Source organism: Cydia amplana, chromosome 4, assembly GCF_948474715.1.
Source record: "Cydia amplana chromosome 4, ilCydAmpl1.1, whole genome shotgun sequence".
NCBI classification, from domain to species: domain Eukaryota; kingdom Metazoa; phylum Arthropoda; class Insecta; order Lepidoptera; family Tortricidae; genus Cydia; species Cydia amplana.
In genome coordinates, this window is record NC_086072.1 from 21,884,120 (window position 1) to 21,902,930 (window position 18,811).

Consider the following 18,811-nt stretch of genomic DNA (forward strand, 5'->3'; position numbering starts at 1 on the left):
AGGCGTGTTTGCACTTGAGACCGTCATTCATTACTCATTGGCAATAACAATAGGATTAAGTCGTGGCGTGGTGAATTCTTTGTCAGCATTTGCTAAACACGTGCGGCAAGCGTTGTGTCAAATATACCTGTTAATTTCCGTCTAAATAATAAATGCAAATTTTAAATATCAGAAGAGCTTTTAAAAACACCATAAGTCTTGGTAGTAACTCGGATACTGAAACCACATACTATAGTTCGTTTTTTTTTAGCATTAGAAATAAGGTAATAGTACATTATTGCAGAGGCCGGGAAAGGGCAATTCGTGGATGAGTTTCGATTCGTTCGAAGAAGACGAATCCACGAATTGCTATTCCTGCCGAGGCATATATAGTGCTTTTCTCCAAACATGCGAGGAAATAAGGTAAAATAATAATTATTTAAGCAGCAAGCATCACTCAAATCGAACCTTCACATCAAAAATGTCAAAAACAATTTCCCTCTAAAATATTTTTTTTTTAAGTTAAGGGCACAAACTTATTCTGCCATTCAGTACCATTCAATATAATTGTGCAATATAGTTGGTCAAACCAATTTGTCAGTCAGTAAGAACCAGGAAAACTATACCCATCCTTTTCTTTTGGGTGCTAGTACTAGTGTAAGACAAAGATAGTATGATTCTCTCTGTCTCTGTTTATGTACACGGATGAGATCCTTAAAAAAATATAAAAATAATCTTTGATTTTATTAAGCAGTATTTGCACGATCATACACGAGCACAACGGTCTTGTAAGAACGAGACAAGTAAGGTCGTTTATCTTACTATCTCACTCTATCCTATAGTTTGAAATGATAGCTGATCGGGTCGTGTAGACGCGGCTCGCGGCTACAATAATTGGCTGTTTGCGTTTTTTATTTTTAAAAAGTAAAAAACACTACAGTAATAAGTTATTACTGTAGTGTTTTTTTCATTCCCGTCCGCTAGAACAGGACAGCGATAGTTTGATTTTTTTAAATTAGAGTTTGACAATAACGTAGAACTTCCCGTACTATTTTTGCTACAATAAGGTGAACATTTCCGAGCATATTGGAGAAAACAATCTTGATGTCTCTTTTAATTGAAAAGCACATTTTAAAAATAAGTTACGGTAAATATGTAACAATTATGAATCTAATACGATCTTTTATAGTCTTCTGCTTTCATAAGTAATAGTTATGGTTTTTAAAAAGTGTTTTTCAATTAAAAGACATGTCAAAATCGCTTACCTTCTTTCAAGTTCTTTCTAATGCTAAAAAAAACGAATTATAAACATAATTCGAAAACAGAAAAAAATCATGAGTATTTTCCCCATTTGTTCCTGCCCAACGTGATCGCCGCGATACATGAGGCGGGGACATATGGGAATGATTTAACTGAAGCGCCTATTCCCATCTGTGCCCGGCGGGGAGAAATAGGAATACACCATATCAAGCCATTCCTTATTCTACCTTTAAAAACATCTTTTTTAGGGTTCCGTACCCAAAGGGTATAAACGGGACCCTATTACTAAGACTCCTCTATCCGTCTGTCTGTTACCAGGCTGTATCTCATGAACCGTGATAGCTAGGCAGTTGAAATTTTCACAAATAATTAATTTCTGTTGCTGCTATTACAACAAATACTAAAAACAGCATATAATAAATATCTAAGTGGGGCTCCCATACAACAAACGTGATTTATTTGCTGGTTTTTGCGTAATGGTGCGGAACCCTTCCTGCGCGAGTCAGACTCGCACTTGGCCGGTTTTTTATTTTTTACATTAATTTAGGCACAGTGAGCCATTGAAGAGTTTCGCTATCCACCATCCGTTCAGAGCAGCTGAATTGTACCTAATGATTTAGTTATCACATTAAAATAACTACGGGTATCGTCCAATACCAAGACTATGCGGCAGTAAATTAAATTTGTAAGATTTTATTGCATAAAATCAGGTATAAATTAGTCAAAAAACATAATAGTTTCTTGTCTAATTTACTTCTATCTATACGTAACGCCTATACGGCACCCATACTACATGTTTAATCCAGGAATATTATTTAGAATATAAAATCATGATTATATTTATTTGATTAAGAATGAGATGATTCTTATTCAATTTTTTCACATACGAATTATTTCCGATCAAAATTATTTGAATAATTTTGACGGGAATAAAATCAACATGATTTTATTCTTAGGAATTCTTATTTAAATAATGATTTTATTCTTGAATGCCCAACACTGCTTACTAAGTATGTATGTAATGTATGTATCTATTTAATTTAATCAAAACTATTTCACCTACCAATGTTATAGATACCCAATGAATATGTATAATGAATTCTGCCCTAGTAGCACGGTCGCATTTTTATCGTTTATCACCATGCCTGTCACGTTCTAACAAGTATGTAAGTGCGAAAGTGACGGGCATAGTGATAGTCGATAAAAATGGAACCGTGCTGAGCCCCCTGGTATTAATGAAAGATTTGTAGTATTAAAATAAGTTTATAACTGCTATAGATATATATTTTCTGATCGCTGCATTAAGCGGTACAAGGTAAATTACGACTTAGCTCATACAACTCACCGCATCTGAAAACATTTTAAACTAAAGTCTATTTTTTATTCGGTAGACTAAAATGACATTTCGTAGTATGAACATCATGTGTCATTTCATTTCATACTATGAAATGTCATTTTAGTCTACCGAATAAAAAAATAGACTTTAATTGCTTATTATAAAATAAGCTCATAATAACTAGTACATATGTCATTTGTTAACAATGGTAAAATATCTACCACAATCCGCTAGCGCATGTATCTTTATCACAAAGTGTTTTTTTTTTAAATCACTTAAGATAAATTATACCTAACTAGGTACCAGTAAAATTACTAGTTAGGTGAAAATTTTTCTTTAAATCAGTCTTTAATCTGTAGGTACATATCAAGTGTGAACCCGAAAATAAAAATAATAATCTAAGTAGCATAAAATATATCTAAATAATAGCAGATATTACTAGGATAGGATGTTGTTTACTTGCAACCCCTTTTCTAAAAATTTCTAAACTAGAATTGACAAAAACAATAGGAACACACAGGTATAAAGATAAACAAAGGAATGGCCGCGCTGCGCCGCGGCTGTCGCTCTAAAAATAATACTGTAATCGCTCACTTGTTTTCAATTTTAGCTTAAGGACTCAAAGTGCAATATTGTTTGAATTGACAATAAGCGAAGTTACCGGCAAAAAAACTTGTTTGTGCTGGAGGCTTCATAGACCGCCCATGCCAACCACGGTTATTCAATAATAAGTTGAATTTAAGTCTGCGTAAAGTTTACAATCGTTTGAACTGGTTCAAAACCTTATTATGAGGTAACAGCATAGACGGGGTTTTTATTTCGGTTACCGGTAACAGGGGTTAACTCGATCTGATACGGTTACCGAATCAAAGTGTTACCTTATCAGACGGTTACCGTTATGGTAGGGGTTTTTATAACCACTTCTAAAATAACCCTATGAAAAACCCCGGTTAAGGTAACCGGTTCCGGTCCCTGGGACACACTTTTTGGTCAATGTACTCGATCCAGTTTATTAACTCTAAATCCGTGGGTTTGTCCAATTCACTCTTTGGTTTGTCCAATCACTACACTCAAAAAGTGCGGGAAATGCAATCGCTTGTTGGTTGGTACTGGTAGTCCGAGTTGAGTGTTGAGTTGAACTGAACTTTCACTGATCAGAATTCAGTTCAGACCACAAATTAAAAGTGGAGTTGATTGCTTTTCTTATTAAGCCATACCGGCCCAAACTGCTTGAGGTTATATTTAAAACGCAGAGCACAAGACTGATTTGTATTTTCTCACTTCTCATTCTTGTAAAGTTTATATAAACTTTATGTCGTGTGTAGTGTAGGCTGCATGCAATGCTGTAGCACATAAAGTAAATTCATCTATGAAGACCCTTTTTGACTTAGCAATTCTAAATATATACATACTTGGATTTGACAATGTATCAGTGGCGGATTTGCAGTCTTTGCCGCCCTAGGCTCAGACCCTGTAGCCGCCCCTTCAGCATCAGCACCCATCATATATTGACTACATTTAGGTCAGGCAAAGAAAAGGTATAGAGGGAAATGCTTGGGACACATTTTTAACTTAGTAACTTTGTTTGGACTCGTTAGGAGGTGAAAATATATATCAAAAATCCCCGGCCGTAGCCCTTGAGCGGGGGTAGGGGGGTTTGATTTTAAGGTTCCATTTTTCGGTTTTTCGCTTATAATATCTTAGAAACTATGCGTCGTTGTGACATGATCATTATACAAAATGAAAGCTGATTAATTTTGCCACAAGTTTTATACAGTCGAGTTTTTCGATAGGTAGGTATCTTGTTTAGTTTTTGACATAGCCGCTCTTGAATATCTATAATTTTGCATCAAATTTCCATCAATAATATTCACGGTGCTCACGAGGAAAGGAACCCGAAAGATTTTAACAGTGTAGCAGATCTGCGAAATCGACTCCCCACTCGCGTTCTCGGCTACGCGCCGCGATTCCCGCACGAGTGTGGAGGGCCCTAGCCCCCCTCCAGACCAGACTATTGTGCGTGAATCGCGGCGCGACTTCGCCGAGCGAACATATCGCGACGTTGACGTATGACTCCACACTCGCAAACTTCTCGGTGATTTCGCAGTTTAGTTCGGGCCAAGATGGCTGAAAAGCATCAGCTGATCGAGTTTAACTGTCATTTATCTTTCTAAGGCATCAAACCAACCACACCACACACACAAAAATGTCACATGCTTTTAATAAATCCAAACTATTATTAAAATAGAAAAAATATATCAACACATGAATCCGACACTCGAGATTTTTTAATATGCAGTTCTCAAACATATATTATGTATTTATATTTTCTCCCAGCTTGACACCAAAACCTGCTCCCAATAATTTTCTTTATTAAAATTTTTTTTTTTTATAAAAATAACAACTAATGTGTACATAACAATTACATGTTAATTAAGCTCTGTATATTTACTATATCCTACAAAAAAATCTCTTACGTAAATTAATCCATTTAATTACTATTAACCATTTTTGTTTTGAAAATGTTTCCGTTGCTTCGAGAAAATAGACAGTTGGATTTTTTTTCACTTTCCCAAATCTCTTTCTCATGTTAGTGTAACAACCAAAAATATCTCACGTATATGTAATAAAACCATTATTAAATCATCATATTTATCTTGCAACTGATGAGCCAAAATAGTGTGTATTGTGGAGTCTTGCAAGTTCGCGCTTCGCGCCTCCTTTGACGCTGGCCGAAAAACCGACAAAAAACGGGGAACAAGGCGCGAAGGCGTGAACAATCTGTGAAATCGACGCCACACTCGCGTTCGCGGCTTCGATCGCGCCGCGATTCGCGCACAACTGTGGAGGGAAGGCCCTCAAGATATCGAAAAACTGTACTAAATAATACTTGTAGCAAATGTAATCAGCTTTCATTTTGTACAATGATCAGTCGTTATAACGCATAGTTTCCGAGATATAAGCAAAAAACCGAAAAATACTTCAAACCTCCCTCTTCCCCCGGTTCAAGGGCTACGGCCGGGGACTTTTGATATGTTCACCTCCTAACTAGTTCAAACAAAGTTACGAAGTCGAAAATTGTGTTCCAAGCTCCAAGCATTTCCCTCTATACCTTTTTTTTGAGAATTCGTTGCCTGGGCCATAATTTTAAGTTATTTCTTGTTATCATCAGCGATTTTTTTGTCACAATTTGCCGCCCCTAATATCTCGCCGCCCTAGGCACGTGCCTACTGTGCCTTATGGGAAATCCGCCACTGCAATGTATGTAAAAACCTTCTGGATAGTATGGATGTGAGATGTGTGATGATGAGAATAATAAAAATACAACATTGGTTTCAAGACTTTCATGTATTATTATTTTTGTTCATAGGAAAATTTTGCAATAAGGTAGCAGTGTCATGTCATTGGTAAAAGCTACAGTGATATTCATAATTAGATAAACATTATATTTTCCGAGAAAAATGACTCCTAAGTATCATAATAATCTTTTTCTACTCCAGCACTTAAATGTGTCAATTAAATGACTGACAGTGATATCTAAAGCAATGTAATTTGAATGATTTGTCTATAGGCTCATAAGATGACTGCTAGCAGTCATCTTATGAGTATAATACAACTGCTTTATTTTTTTTAAAGATACAAGTTCCGATCATCTTGATTGAAAGAGGTATGTTTTCATTTACAATAATAACTCTTTTTTTTTAAATAATAACTCAATTTTTTTTAAATAATAACTCTTTTTTTTTAATAATAACTCTTTTTTTTTTTTTTTTTGCTGCAGCTGTCATAGAAAAAGTAATGTATGCAACAGCTCATAATTGGTTCTTAAAATTCTCGGGTCTTTTTTTACAAAACTCGACTACGTCTCGTTTTGTAACTTCGACCCTTGAATTTTAAGAACCCTTATTATATCACTGTTGCATAAACTACTATTCCAACTGTTGTCACAGTTTCTCTAATTCTGGATATCACCGTATTTTTACATTAAGTATGATTTTTAATCAAAGACGAATAATGGCTCCTCTACACGATGGGCCAACGCTGGCCACTCCAAGGGACGCATTTATGCGTTAGAGGGAGCAAGTGATATTGCTATCTCATTTTTACCGCATGACTGCGTCCCTTGGAGTGGCCGGGGTTGGCCCATCGTGTAGAGGAGCCATAAAACACACCATAACGTTCGCCAATATGAATTTATAAAAATGCTACGACATATGATTGCTAGCAAGCTTTAACAGTACACTGGGCTATAACTGCGAAAATCGAAGTTCGCAAATTGCGAGCATTTTTCTCTGTCACTCTAATTACGCCTGCATTGGAGTAAAAGCGAAAGATCCCCGCAATTTGCGAATTTCGTTTTTCGCGGTAGCCCCTCTGGGTACAGTGGGTACAATATTCGCAAGTAATGTAAAGCACATAAGTGCCATCTAAATCGTTATATTAAAATATGTACACAAAATATTTGAATTAAGTAAGGCTAATGGCGACTGTCACCGTGATGTGAAACAATTTAAACTTATTATACTGCCCCCTTAAGCCAATTAGCGATATCTCAAATCAAAATTTAATGCAAACATATATACTTTAAATTCTTTTTCTACTCCCGTACTTTTTTGTCATTTAAAGGGTCGTGCACACACCTTTAAAACCCTACCTTATAGTTGTCAAGACAAGTCTTTAGTCTATTCCCCAAAAAAGAATTTGTGTTAAATGCAGTATCTTTTTGGCGATTTTACGATACTTCGTGTAATGACCACTTAAAAAATATTGAATGAAATACAGTGTTGCCAACCTTATTTTAAATGTCATTTCTGACAAATAAGTGAACCATAGACATGTTTTTTTTAATTTCATTCATTCATTCATTCTTTTCCCGCCCGTACCCTCCATTTTTGCTACTTCTTGAATTAAAAATATTTGTTAAATTTACAATTTTATTTCAAAGTAAGTGCTTGGTCGTAGAAAAAATATTGTATGCAACGTTGTTTAACCGAGTCAAAAAATACTCGTGGCGTCTTTATTAACAATTTTCGGCTTCGCCTAAATTGTTACTCACGCCACTCGCCTTTTTTGACCTCTCTTAAACAACGGTTGCATAAAATACTATCATCTTATAGTTCCATTTTCAACAATTTTTGTTTTTGAGATACCGCTAATTGGCTTAAGGGGGCAGTATAATGGATGACTGTGTACTTTAAGACCTTTGATTAGCTGGAATAAAATATACACAATTTATATTGGATCACCTGGTATCTCAGCAATCATAAGGACCAGTTGCACCAACCACATTAGCGGGCTGATCAACGTCACTCAGCAATGAACTATGAAACTTTAGCGAACGGTTTGACGGTGACAGACGGTTTCGTGTGCAACTGACCCTAAGTCTATCTTTAAAAAAAACTATAACAACTTAAATCAAAATACTTTCCTATCAGTAAAATTCAGTAAATTCCAGCCACAATTTTAGGTCCCGAATACAATTACAATACAATTAGAAAATTTGCAATTTGAAACCAATATGGAGATCACATTTCTTCGCCAATCTAATATTTTCTTTACAACGCTAATATTTGAAATATTTAAAAGAATACTTAATTTATGTAGGAGTAGTTTTCCATTTTTTGATACAAAAGGTAATTAATTGTCACTTTCAAGACAGGAAATCTCGTATATTTTCAATCATCTTTCTTGCATGATGCATGAGGCATCAAAAGAAAAAGAAAATTCCGTCGTCAACTGGTCGCAACAATAATATTATCATAATAATAGCATAGTTTCATCGGACCTGAGCTGATAATAGCCTGGTAATAGTTACTGTAAATGAATAATGCCATCAAAATATATTATGGTTCCTTTCAGTAAATCCGTTACTCTCTCTCTCTCTCTCTCTCTACGCTCGTTACGCTCGTGGTTCAATTTTTTAATCTTTCTTAATATTAGCATGAGGGATTAAACAAGAAGCTGGCAGATTTTGCGTGATGTGTTTACCATTGCATCCCAGAGGAAGACCTTAAAAAATGGAGTTTATAGTGATCAAAAATGTAAACAAGTTTTTTACTATTTTCGCGTAACTTATAATTTACACTGGAGTGTTTTTAAATCTCAATATACCAATTTATTGAAGCGTTAAAAGAATATGAACGCAATAATCAAGTGTATAAATGTTAATATGAACATGCTAAGAGTAAATAGAAGAGTTGATTTATTTAAATTTTTGGTCATATACGATACGCCATTTTTTAAAGACTTTGTAGTGAAAGAAGGTACAGTAGACAATTGTCATTATTTTTGCGTGTTTTTATGATATTGTAATGTAATATTAAGAATATGAGAAATGTGTTTCATGAGCATTCGGTGCCTGACCTGAGCGTTGCCAATAATATTTTATGCCCCTTTTAAGACGGTCAAGATTTGGGTCCCAAAAATGGCTGTACGTAACTCGTAATAAAAAACTATCTTATGTATTTCCCCTGGACTCGAATTATCTACCAAATTTCGTCTACATCGGTTTAGCGGTTTAAGAGAGGTAATAAACAGAGTTAATTTTTCATTTATAATATTAGTTGGAATATATGATGCTTAAGCAAATAAATACGCGAGCTATTAGTGCAAGCAGGGGCCCATTTCTCGAACGGTATTAAGGGGCCCACTGATTAACAGTCGGCCGGACGGTATCGGCCTGTCAGTTAGAACAAAAAGTTGACAGTTCCGAGCAACTGACAGGCCGATATCGTCCGGCGGAATCAGTGGCTTTAGGCTAATATTATTAGTCCACGAACTGTCACATCGTATGGGTTACCATGACAACACACTAATAATATTAGCCTAATATTGTTCGACAAATGGGCTCCAGTTTGTGCAAGTTATTTGTATTAGCCCGTGCCGTTACTTGTTCTAGTTATGGCTCTTGCATACGATGCATTGTAATATACGTAGTTGGCTCTGTTGGGGTACGTGCTTAGGTTAAATGTCCGAAGACCATTTCCAATCTGAGATTGTCATACAAGTTTCAATTCAACAGTGGTTACTCAAATGAGTACGTCTGAATGATGAATGAAATGAATAGTGAATACAACGGTACAATAAGCATGCCCCAGAGACTTGAGCATGTGCCAGTGCAAGCGTTTGCGCAGGTATCCCACGTGATTTGCGTTACTATAGCAAGTACGCAAGCTACAACAAATAACATATGCATGCGGCTTGCGCACGGAGCCCGCGCGAGTTACATGCACGGTGTATGAGTAACTGGGGCGTGTTGTTCGAACACGGAGTTCGAGTTTCAACATGTGCAAGCTACTTGCGCACGGAGTCCGCGCAATTTACATGCACGATGTATGTGTAACTGGGGCGTGTTGTTCGACATGTGCAATCTACTTGCGCACGGAGCCCGCGCAAGTTACATGCACGATGTATGTGTGATTGAGGCGTGTTGTTCGAACACGTAGTTTGAGTTTCAACATGTGCAAGCTACTTGCGCACGGAGCCCGCGCGAGTTACATGTACGATGTATGAGTAACTGGGGCACACGGAGCTCGAGTTTCAACATGTGCAAGCTACTTGCGCACGGAGCCCGCGCGAGTTACATGTATGATGTATGAGTAACTGGGGCGTGTTGTTCGCACACGGAGCTCGAGTTTCAACATGTGCAAGCTACTTGCACGTGACGCAAGTTACTTGCGCCGGTTGTTAAAGGCGTTAACTCTGCACGCGTATGTATCCCATTTTTATTTTACACTATGCATATAATTAATGTAAGTCATACGCTTCGATAAGTATATTATGATTAGGTATATTCATTAGAAAGGTGAACCGTGAGGACCGAGGAGCGTAGGAGAAGGCGTAATATGCGAGTCGGATTAAGGCTTTTGAAGTTATTTTATGTTTTGTTAAGTATCAAATTTGGTAGGTGGGACATTATTTCTGAGTACGATTAGATAAATGTAGAATTTAGAGTAACAACTCTTTTCGTTTTTGTTACGTATCAGTCTGTGACACGACTGGCATGTGAGCGGAGCGGGTGTCGCGGAAGGGTGCTCGGTGGCGGCCGGGCTAGGCCATCTTGTTGACGAGCGCCTGGTGCAGCGCGGCGAGCTGCAGCGTCCACTTGTCGAGCGCGGCGTAGCGCGCCAGCCCGCCGCGCGCCGCCGACAGCTCCAGCACCAGGTTCACCTGGTCGATGCGCCCGCTGATCGTGCTGCAATTTTTTTTTTTCATTTATTTTTCATATACATAACAATTTTTATAGTTCCTCGCCAAACTGCTTAACATGCGGTTTGTTGGCGAGACAGCGCTCATTTTTACAGTTTTATGCAGCTACTTTTTAGTTGCTGTCGTGCTATGCTTATTGCTTACCCTAAAATTAACATTAAAGTTATTCTCAGAAAATAGATACGCTTTCCTTTTACAAAACATAATTTTACAAAAAGATATAGGTACTGTGTGCAAAACCAACAAATCTGATATTAATAACAATAATAGGTTAGGTTTTTTTATAATGTGTTTATGGTTTTTTTTTTATTGTTTTGTACAATCAAATTGTACAAGTTGGCTTTAGTGATTAGTCGCACCCGGGCAAAGGAGAAATGTGCACGACGCGCTAACGAGCTCCCGCACACCGAAAGGGAAACGGACAAACTCATGTGTAACGGTGAGTATGATTAAGATCATTGATATAGTATAAAGAACTGGATACCCAATCAGCCGCCAAAAATGGCCCCACAAAAGTAATGTCAAAACAGATCATGCATTACTTTTTCGTTTAGTCTTGTTTGAAACGCTCAAATGTGAAGTTGTCAACAATTACGAAATGTGCCGTTAAAATATGTAAAAATAACAATGATAAAACAAGGAAAAAGGATGGAATGTATTTCTTTCGGTTAGTTCTTTGGATAGCATTACATAATTTATGTAATCTGGTGGTAATTTTATGGTTTTGAATAAATTAATTTGTTAGTACCAAAGAAGGGATGTCAAGGAACAAAAATCTAATGAGTCGATGTGAGGTCAATATTTTTTTATATGGAATTCATAAGGAATAATATTATGTTTAAATTCAAGATTTCCAAGAAAACCTATACGACGTGCAAAGTGGACTGCTATTTAATTATAGCAAGAGATAGGGGTGATGCAGTTTTAAACAAGGCAAAACGGCACTTGTGTGTTCGGCCCATTTCCTTGTTTCCGACATATACACCACCAATAAGGGCTTATATCGACTAACTGTAAATGCTAAACCTGTCTGAACACAGTGACAACCACAGGATTTTTTTTTATAAAGTATAGGTAGACTTTATAAAAAAATCCAATCAGTACCTAAATGCCCCCGTGCACCCGTGCTATGAGTAAATGTAGATCTTAAATACACAGTTATTTAATAAGTAGAATTTATTTCAAGGATATTAGTATTTAAAGACGTATACTTACATTACTTACGGATTAAAAATTTAATTTGTTTGAATTTGAACCACGAATTAATTTTATTTGAGCTCCCGATTAAATTAAATTTGTTTTATTTATTACTTCAATTGGTTTTCCTGTACAGTAATACATATTAAAGTGTACCAAAGTGACTCCATTCGTTCATTATTCTCGTTTGACGTTGTTTGACGTAAATACGTTACGTTAAGTGCCATCGGACTAAATTTTTTAACAGTGTTGGTACTTATGTTTGCAAATTTGACACTTAATGCTTACGACATTAAGCTCTTTTCTGAACGATATATTTATCTTGACTCATAATTTACGTAAGCGTTTTTATCATCAATGCGAATGGTGCGAAACGTCATTGGGATCCACATTTCTTGACGTTTTTGTTCTGCTTTGTGTGTCTATTTCTTTTATATTAAGTCAGTGATTAAGATGAATGGAATGCGAACGTGGCCGCAATGTAGAACGAGTACGTCTCTATATCACTCTAAACTCTATAGCATACCAGTAATAAAAAATAAATTAACTAGATACTTCATGGGTGACAATAATTCTGGCGCAGGTCAGGGCTCGGTGCATTATTGAATGTGTATTACTCGCAAAAGGTTTTTTCTTTTTTCTTCTCTTCACTTATTTTTGTAAACATAGATCATATACATATAGATCATCTGTTCTTATGCTTTGTGAACTTGTATGTGTAACTAAGTTGGGCAAAAACTTTTTATAATTGATTGTATTTCTATAAGTGAGAACCTATAATTGGCTCTGTGATTCTATTGTAATTTCTGGATATATGTAGCGCTGTTGGTTTTCCATGTACTAAAATAAAATAAAAAATAAAGCCCAGGTGAAGAGAAGGAAGACGGCACAGCTGCAGTGAGCTCCGGCAGCTTTAACCTGTCGAATCCCACGATATGACGTCACCATAAGCGTTCTGGCTCATATATGAGCCGTGGGAGCTGACAGATTAATCTTCTAATTTAAATCACGAGGTGGCGAGCCCTCCCCGACGCGATTCCTACCGTATTAATTATGTACAAAATACGTGATGGACTAAAATCATTGAATATCAAACTAAAGCTAATATTCCGCCTGTCCAATATCTTGGTCCAATGAGCGTTGCCTCTCGCTCTCTTCCTGAGCAAATGTGAGATGCAAATACACATTGGACAAAGAAATTCGACAGAATACCATCCTAACATCACAGACACCATAAAAATACTGTTAAAATTGACAAACAAGATACTCACTTATCCAAAATACAGGTCACTAATAAATTCTCCACCTCCTTTTCATCTATATTCAACTCTTTCGATATAAACGGTATATGAATCCTCGTATACGGTCCTATTAGCTTGATCAGCACTTGGGTCCTGATGTTCCGGAGCAGGTCCTCGATATGTTCCCGGATGAAGGGGTCGTCCATGATGTTGTTGCGGTTGTGTTTGAGGATGGCCTCGAACTCATTGATGTCGTTGTTCTGGTAGGCCATCACGAGGTTGGTCATGGCCAGGATCTCGGGGTCGTTCTTGTACGGTTTCGCTTCTTGGGAGTCGAAGGGGTTTATACCGGATTTCATAAGCCTGGAAGAAACGGTTGTGATATTAGTATTTCTATTTCGTTCCTAATGGTCTAGCCTGAGTTGGGGCGTTTCATACATTTTGGCCGGTCCATTATTTCGGATTTCGGGGTCGGTTCCATAGTAAAAGTCGCTTAGTATAATCCCAAAACCTCCGTGGCAACGAGAATGCAGTTATTTTTTATGAAGGTTTTTTGGAATCAAGAAAAGTTTTTGTTTTAAACCGGTTCCGAACCTTGGTTTGAGCAATGGCAGTCCAGTGAGTTGAGTCACAAAACAGATACAGTACAGAAGTCAATCACATGTATGTACTTCACTTTTCATACCTACGCTCGGCGGTCGCTCTAGGGTTGTCAACTATGACTTATGCACAAAAAACTATCGTGATAGTGGCACTCTTATCTAGTAGTGGCCGGGGCAGGGTAAAACGACAATTCACCGTTTAATGTTGAATTTAAACGACCGTCCACTGAACAGTTAGAGTAACTTTTTTTTGTTTCTCCATTATTGCAAGCTCTCAAGCGGATGGCACTCGCGCTCGCACTGGTCCCAACCGGTCCGAGATATCGTGTCCGTGAGCAGTGTCTATGTGTGCGTTGCTCGAGCGCACTTTGTATGTAGATTGATTTCTGTACTGTATCTGTTTTGTGGTTGAGTTGTGAGACTTGTGAGTGAATGGGAGGACTTACATGTTGGCGAGCACTAGGTACTTGAGGCAGGTGGTGCGGCGCGGCGAGCCGGACTCGTCGTAGTTCTTGAACGCCTCGAAGAAGTCCGTGTGCGCCTTCTCGAACTCCCCCTCGCGCAGGTGCATCTTGCCGCCGCACTCTGCAACGGACCAATCAGGTATTCACAATGGCCGGTCGAAACTAGTGCCCGCGCCGATTGCCAAGCGGACCCCAGGCTCCCGTGAGCGGTGGCAAAAAGCCGGAACGACGCGAGGAAGATGATGGCCGGTCTAAATTACAAGAAAATTATCACTACATAGTATAAAACAAAGTCGCTTCCCGCTGTCTGTCTGTGCCTATGTATGCTTAGATCTTTAAAACTACGCAACGGATTTTTTTAATAGATAGTTTGATTCAAGAGGAAGGTTTATGTATAATTTGTTAACCCGTGCGAAGCCGGGGCGGGTAGCTAGAGTCGTATATGAATTTCTGAATATGAGTAGTAAGTATTCCGACCTCTGATGACCCCCATGATGAGCGGGTGGGGGATGGCCGACTTGATGTGCAGCGACTGCTCGTAGAGCGCCTTCAGCTTCTTGTTGTTCTTCTGCGCCGTGTACATCTGGATCTCCAGCGCGTATATCTCTAGCAGTTGGGTGCCTTTCTTCAGGTCGTCTTCGCCGTCATCAGTCTGAAAACATCATTTGGAAAGTTTGGAGACGAATGACGTGTGTATATTCATTTGTCCCCACCCTACGTGACCACCGCCATACATGAGGCGGGGACAGATGGGAATGATTCATATGAATGCACGCACCTATATCTATTGTACCCGGCGGGGACAAATGGGAATACACCGAGTGACGTATGAGGTTCGTCACTCTCGTCAGGTACCTGGCAGCTCTGGTGCAGTTGCTTGAGGATCTTGGCGAGCTTGTTGAAGTCCCCGCGGTCGTAGTACAGCTTGCCAAGCTTGGTGTTGGTCTTGAACCACAGCCGGTCGTTCTTGGCGTCCTTTAGCGCCTCCAGGGTGGTCTCGTAGAAGTCTTGTAGGAGTTCCATCTGGAATTTTCCAATATGTTACCATATTTCACAGCCAAGTTCGTTCCAAATTGAAAATATTTCTATACAAAATTTTAGGGCCATTGCACAACGCGTTTTTCATTCCACGAAGCAGTTTGCGTTTGTCGCGATATAAACGCGCGTTTGCATCGATACGCGCGCGCGAGCCCCACGCATCTTTTTATGGTATATGGTATTGATTTTTATGGTATGGTATACAAACGCGGTAACGACTGTTAAAATAACGCGGTGTGCAATGGCCCTTAATTCTCTTAAAAATAAATATATAAGGGAATCCTTGTTAAACCCTCTAAGAACTGGGTAGGTATATTATACATGTAGGCAAAAGTTACACACTAATAGATACGAGTATCAATCCGCATTCAATACATTACAAATTACAACAAACCATTACAACCATACAAGTTTGGATCAAAATGTCTAATTGGAATGTTGTTATGCGTGCAAAAGGTGTTCTACAAGCTGAGACACTGCTTTGTAGCCCAGGGTCAATACTTAGTGGAGTTTGACCAAAATACAAACATTTCTAGAGGTGGAGATGTAGTCGAGGATGGAGTTGATGGACTTCTCCGAGTGGTTGCGTGTCACCGCGCTCTTGATGTATGTCAGCAGCTGCTTGTAGCGCGACATCATCTCCGTGAAATTGTTCTGGAAACAATACAAGTTGTTTTTGTAATCAACTGTTAAGGTTCTGATTCTAAGGATGGTGCATGAAGACCGCACCGTTTTTATACTGTTTCAGAACTTACATTGGCAGGATTTGGTGGAATCCAGCCATTTAATTAATTTATATGTCGGCGACGGATGGTCCCGATGGCGGTGGGCGCGTGGGGGTAGTACCTAGATGTATTACTTCACAGCCAAAATAGTAGGTATGCTACCAACGCATGAAATAAACATTCAGACTCGTTACCCATACTAGTGCCTACTATATTTTAGTACTAAATAATTAAAACGACCAATCACTATTCCAAAATTATTTGAATCAAAATAAAAAGATCACATGAAACCGTTCAAATCTTTATTTTACAAAAGTAAGCTTCTAATGGCACATAAGAAATCAAAATAACACTTGGAATAAAACACTTAGCTAAACGGTTAAACAACGTCAGAATCTATAAGCTTTCAGAATAATCCTTCAGGTGTAAGCCTTCAGGAACGTAGCGAATTAGGCACGAGCTTGGCTAACGTCCGATCTCTAGCGCGGTCCGATCAAGAAGAAGGAAGCCAGTCCCAGCGGCGGAGCCAACCGCTCCCGCCTCCAATTCAAGTTGGTAAACCTGCCTGACCAGTGTACCAACATAACGACAAAAATGCCTGCTCGTGCCTACGTTCACTCAAGATACGCCTCTTGACGTTCCAAAGCCTTCTACCTCTCATTTTCGTTCAACAATACACCAATAGATGGCGGCGTTACTCACTACGCAGCTTCATTATTTCGTTACAAGCAAATAATACATAGCCAAACATTGCTAATCCACTTTTACAGGCGTCTAACTATGAACTGTAATGCTGCAATACGTCTTTCTGGTGTCTCGCTCCGACATATATATTTTTTATAATCTAATAATATCTAATAGATGATTAAAAAGTTGTTACTGATGTTTGTTGAATAAAGAATGTTTTGAGTGCACCTGCTTGGGCTCATCTTCCTTCAGCGACTAGTAGTTGCTGTCTCCTGAGTATTCCCAGACTTACCAATTTGAAGTTAATCTTAATCATCTGTTTGAGCGCCTTGAAGCCCCACTCGCCCTTGTCCCCGCCCTCCAGGTCCAGCACCTTCTGGAAGCTGAGCAGCGCCTCCTTAGGTTCGTCCTCCTTCAGCGCCTTGCTGTTGTAGTACTGGTTCTCCAGGTCCACGTCCGGCTCGGAGTTGCTGTCCTCCGAGTATTCCTGTACCATGATGGGGATATGATTTATATTGTTTTTATGCATTAACTTACCACTACAACTTATAAAACAAAGTCCCCCACCGCAACTGTCTCTTTGTATGTTCGTGATAAACTCAAAAACTGCTAAGCGGATTTTCATGCGGTTTTCACTTATCAATAGTGTTTTTTAAGGAATGTTTAGGAGTATAATTTGTTAACCCATGCGAAGCCAGGGTGAGTCACCAGTATTATATAGTTTGACTGACAGCAGTTGAAATTTGATTAAAAATGAATGGAATAATTTATCATAATAGAGCCTTTCCACCGAATTTGCTCTTAACCTTCTATTCCTATCATAAACCTACCAAAAAGTATTCTTTGTTTGAATTCCAAATGTTGGTGAAAATGCTTAAAAAGTCACTTAATTACATAAATAAATTTAATCAAATTATATTGAGCTAACCGACATGCACGGGGTCTCAAATAAACCACTCTATAAAAACAACAAAAACAAATTACAGAGTAACTTCTGCTAAATGAGTTTATGTAGGTAGTAATACTATTAAAAAAGTATTATTTGTAAAGATACTTAAAGTGAGTCCCTCAAAGTTTGTAAACTTATTCTGAAATGAATTCTTTAGGATATAATTATGTTTCTTCCACCAACAAGTTAACTTATAGGTTAGGTCTCGAAACCCAAAAAATAAACTCTTATACAAGAAGCAAAGGCAATAGACTGAATAAGAAGGGCGATTACAGAAGAATATTCTAATACAAAGATTGTAAGACGGATCACAACAGAAAAACAAAGTACAGTGTAAATGTCATAGTGAAAAACGAAGTTCGCAGATTAAAATAAGTAGGAAACTCACCAAACCGTAGTCCTCCTCCTCCTCGCACATGTAGTCGTCGTCGTTGTCAGACATTATTGGAGGCTTGAAATGTTTTTGAAAATGCAAATTTCGGAAACGAGAGAAATTTGGGGGAAATAAACAGCCGCTGACGTGAGAAGAGTGACACTGACGTTCGTTTTTTTTTTATCTTTTTGGCATTTGGGTAATTGTTGCCAGTAATTTAAATGACGCTATATTTGCACTAGCAAGTACTTGCGCAAGTTACACGCACTGCTTCCCTCTTAACCAGTTGTGTATTCTGGGTGTTATTTACGGGTGTGGCTCGCGCTGATATATTATATGCTCAAATCCAATAGCAATGAGATGTTTTAGGCAGCCCTTTAAAAAGACGTTGACTGGTAGTTAATGCATTATGGCATTAGGCCGCTTTTTGTACTGTAGTTATCTTTTGTGCAACAATGGTTAAATAAATAAATGAATGACTTGCGCAAGCCATCCGTCAAGGTGCACTAGCTACGTACTCCGTGTGCAATGACCAACCCAAGTTTCCAATTTGAAACAAAAGTCGCCTATATTTTCAAAAACACAATATCTAATATCTACAGTAGTAGTAGTAGTACAGTTTTATAACTTCTTTATAGCATCATTAGATTCATTTGAGTGAAAGGATGATATGTTGATAGTCAGGAATAAAAAAAACGCATAGATTCCTAAAAAGTATATTTTATTTTCATAGATAATATTTTAATATTACA

General features: G+C 38.1%; 1 protein-coding gene across 1 annotated transcript; it reads right to left on the reverse strand.

The window, feature by feature from the left end:
* Positions 1 to 10,620: 10,620 nt before the first annotated feature.
* LOC134647375 (COP9 signalosome complex subunit 2) lies at positions 10,621 to 18,223 on the reverse strand. The gene is made up of 8 exons (XM_063501713.1): positions 18,075 to 18,223; positions 17,030 to 17,224; positions 15,854 to 15,979; positions 15,143 to 15,310; positions 14,765 to 14,939; positions 14,270 to 14,408; positions 13,252 to 13,584; positions 10,621 to 10,769 (listed from the first exon to the last, which is right to left on the reverse strand). The coding sequence occupies exons 1-8, from the start codon at positions 18,126 to 18,128 to the stop codon at positions 10,625 to 10,627; spliced, it is 1,335 nt and encodes a 444-aa protein (XP_063357783.1). The 5' UTR covers positions 18,129 to 18,223; the 3' UTR covers positions 10,621 to 10,624.
* Between the last annotated feature and the right edge of the window lie 588 nt (positions 18,224 to 18,811).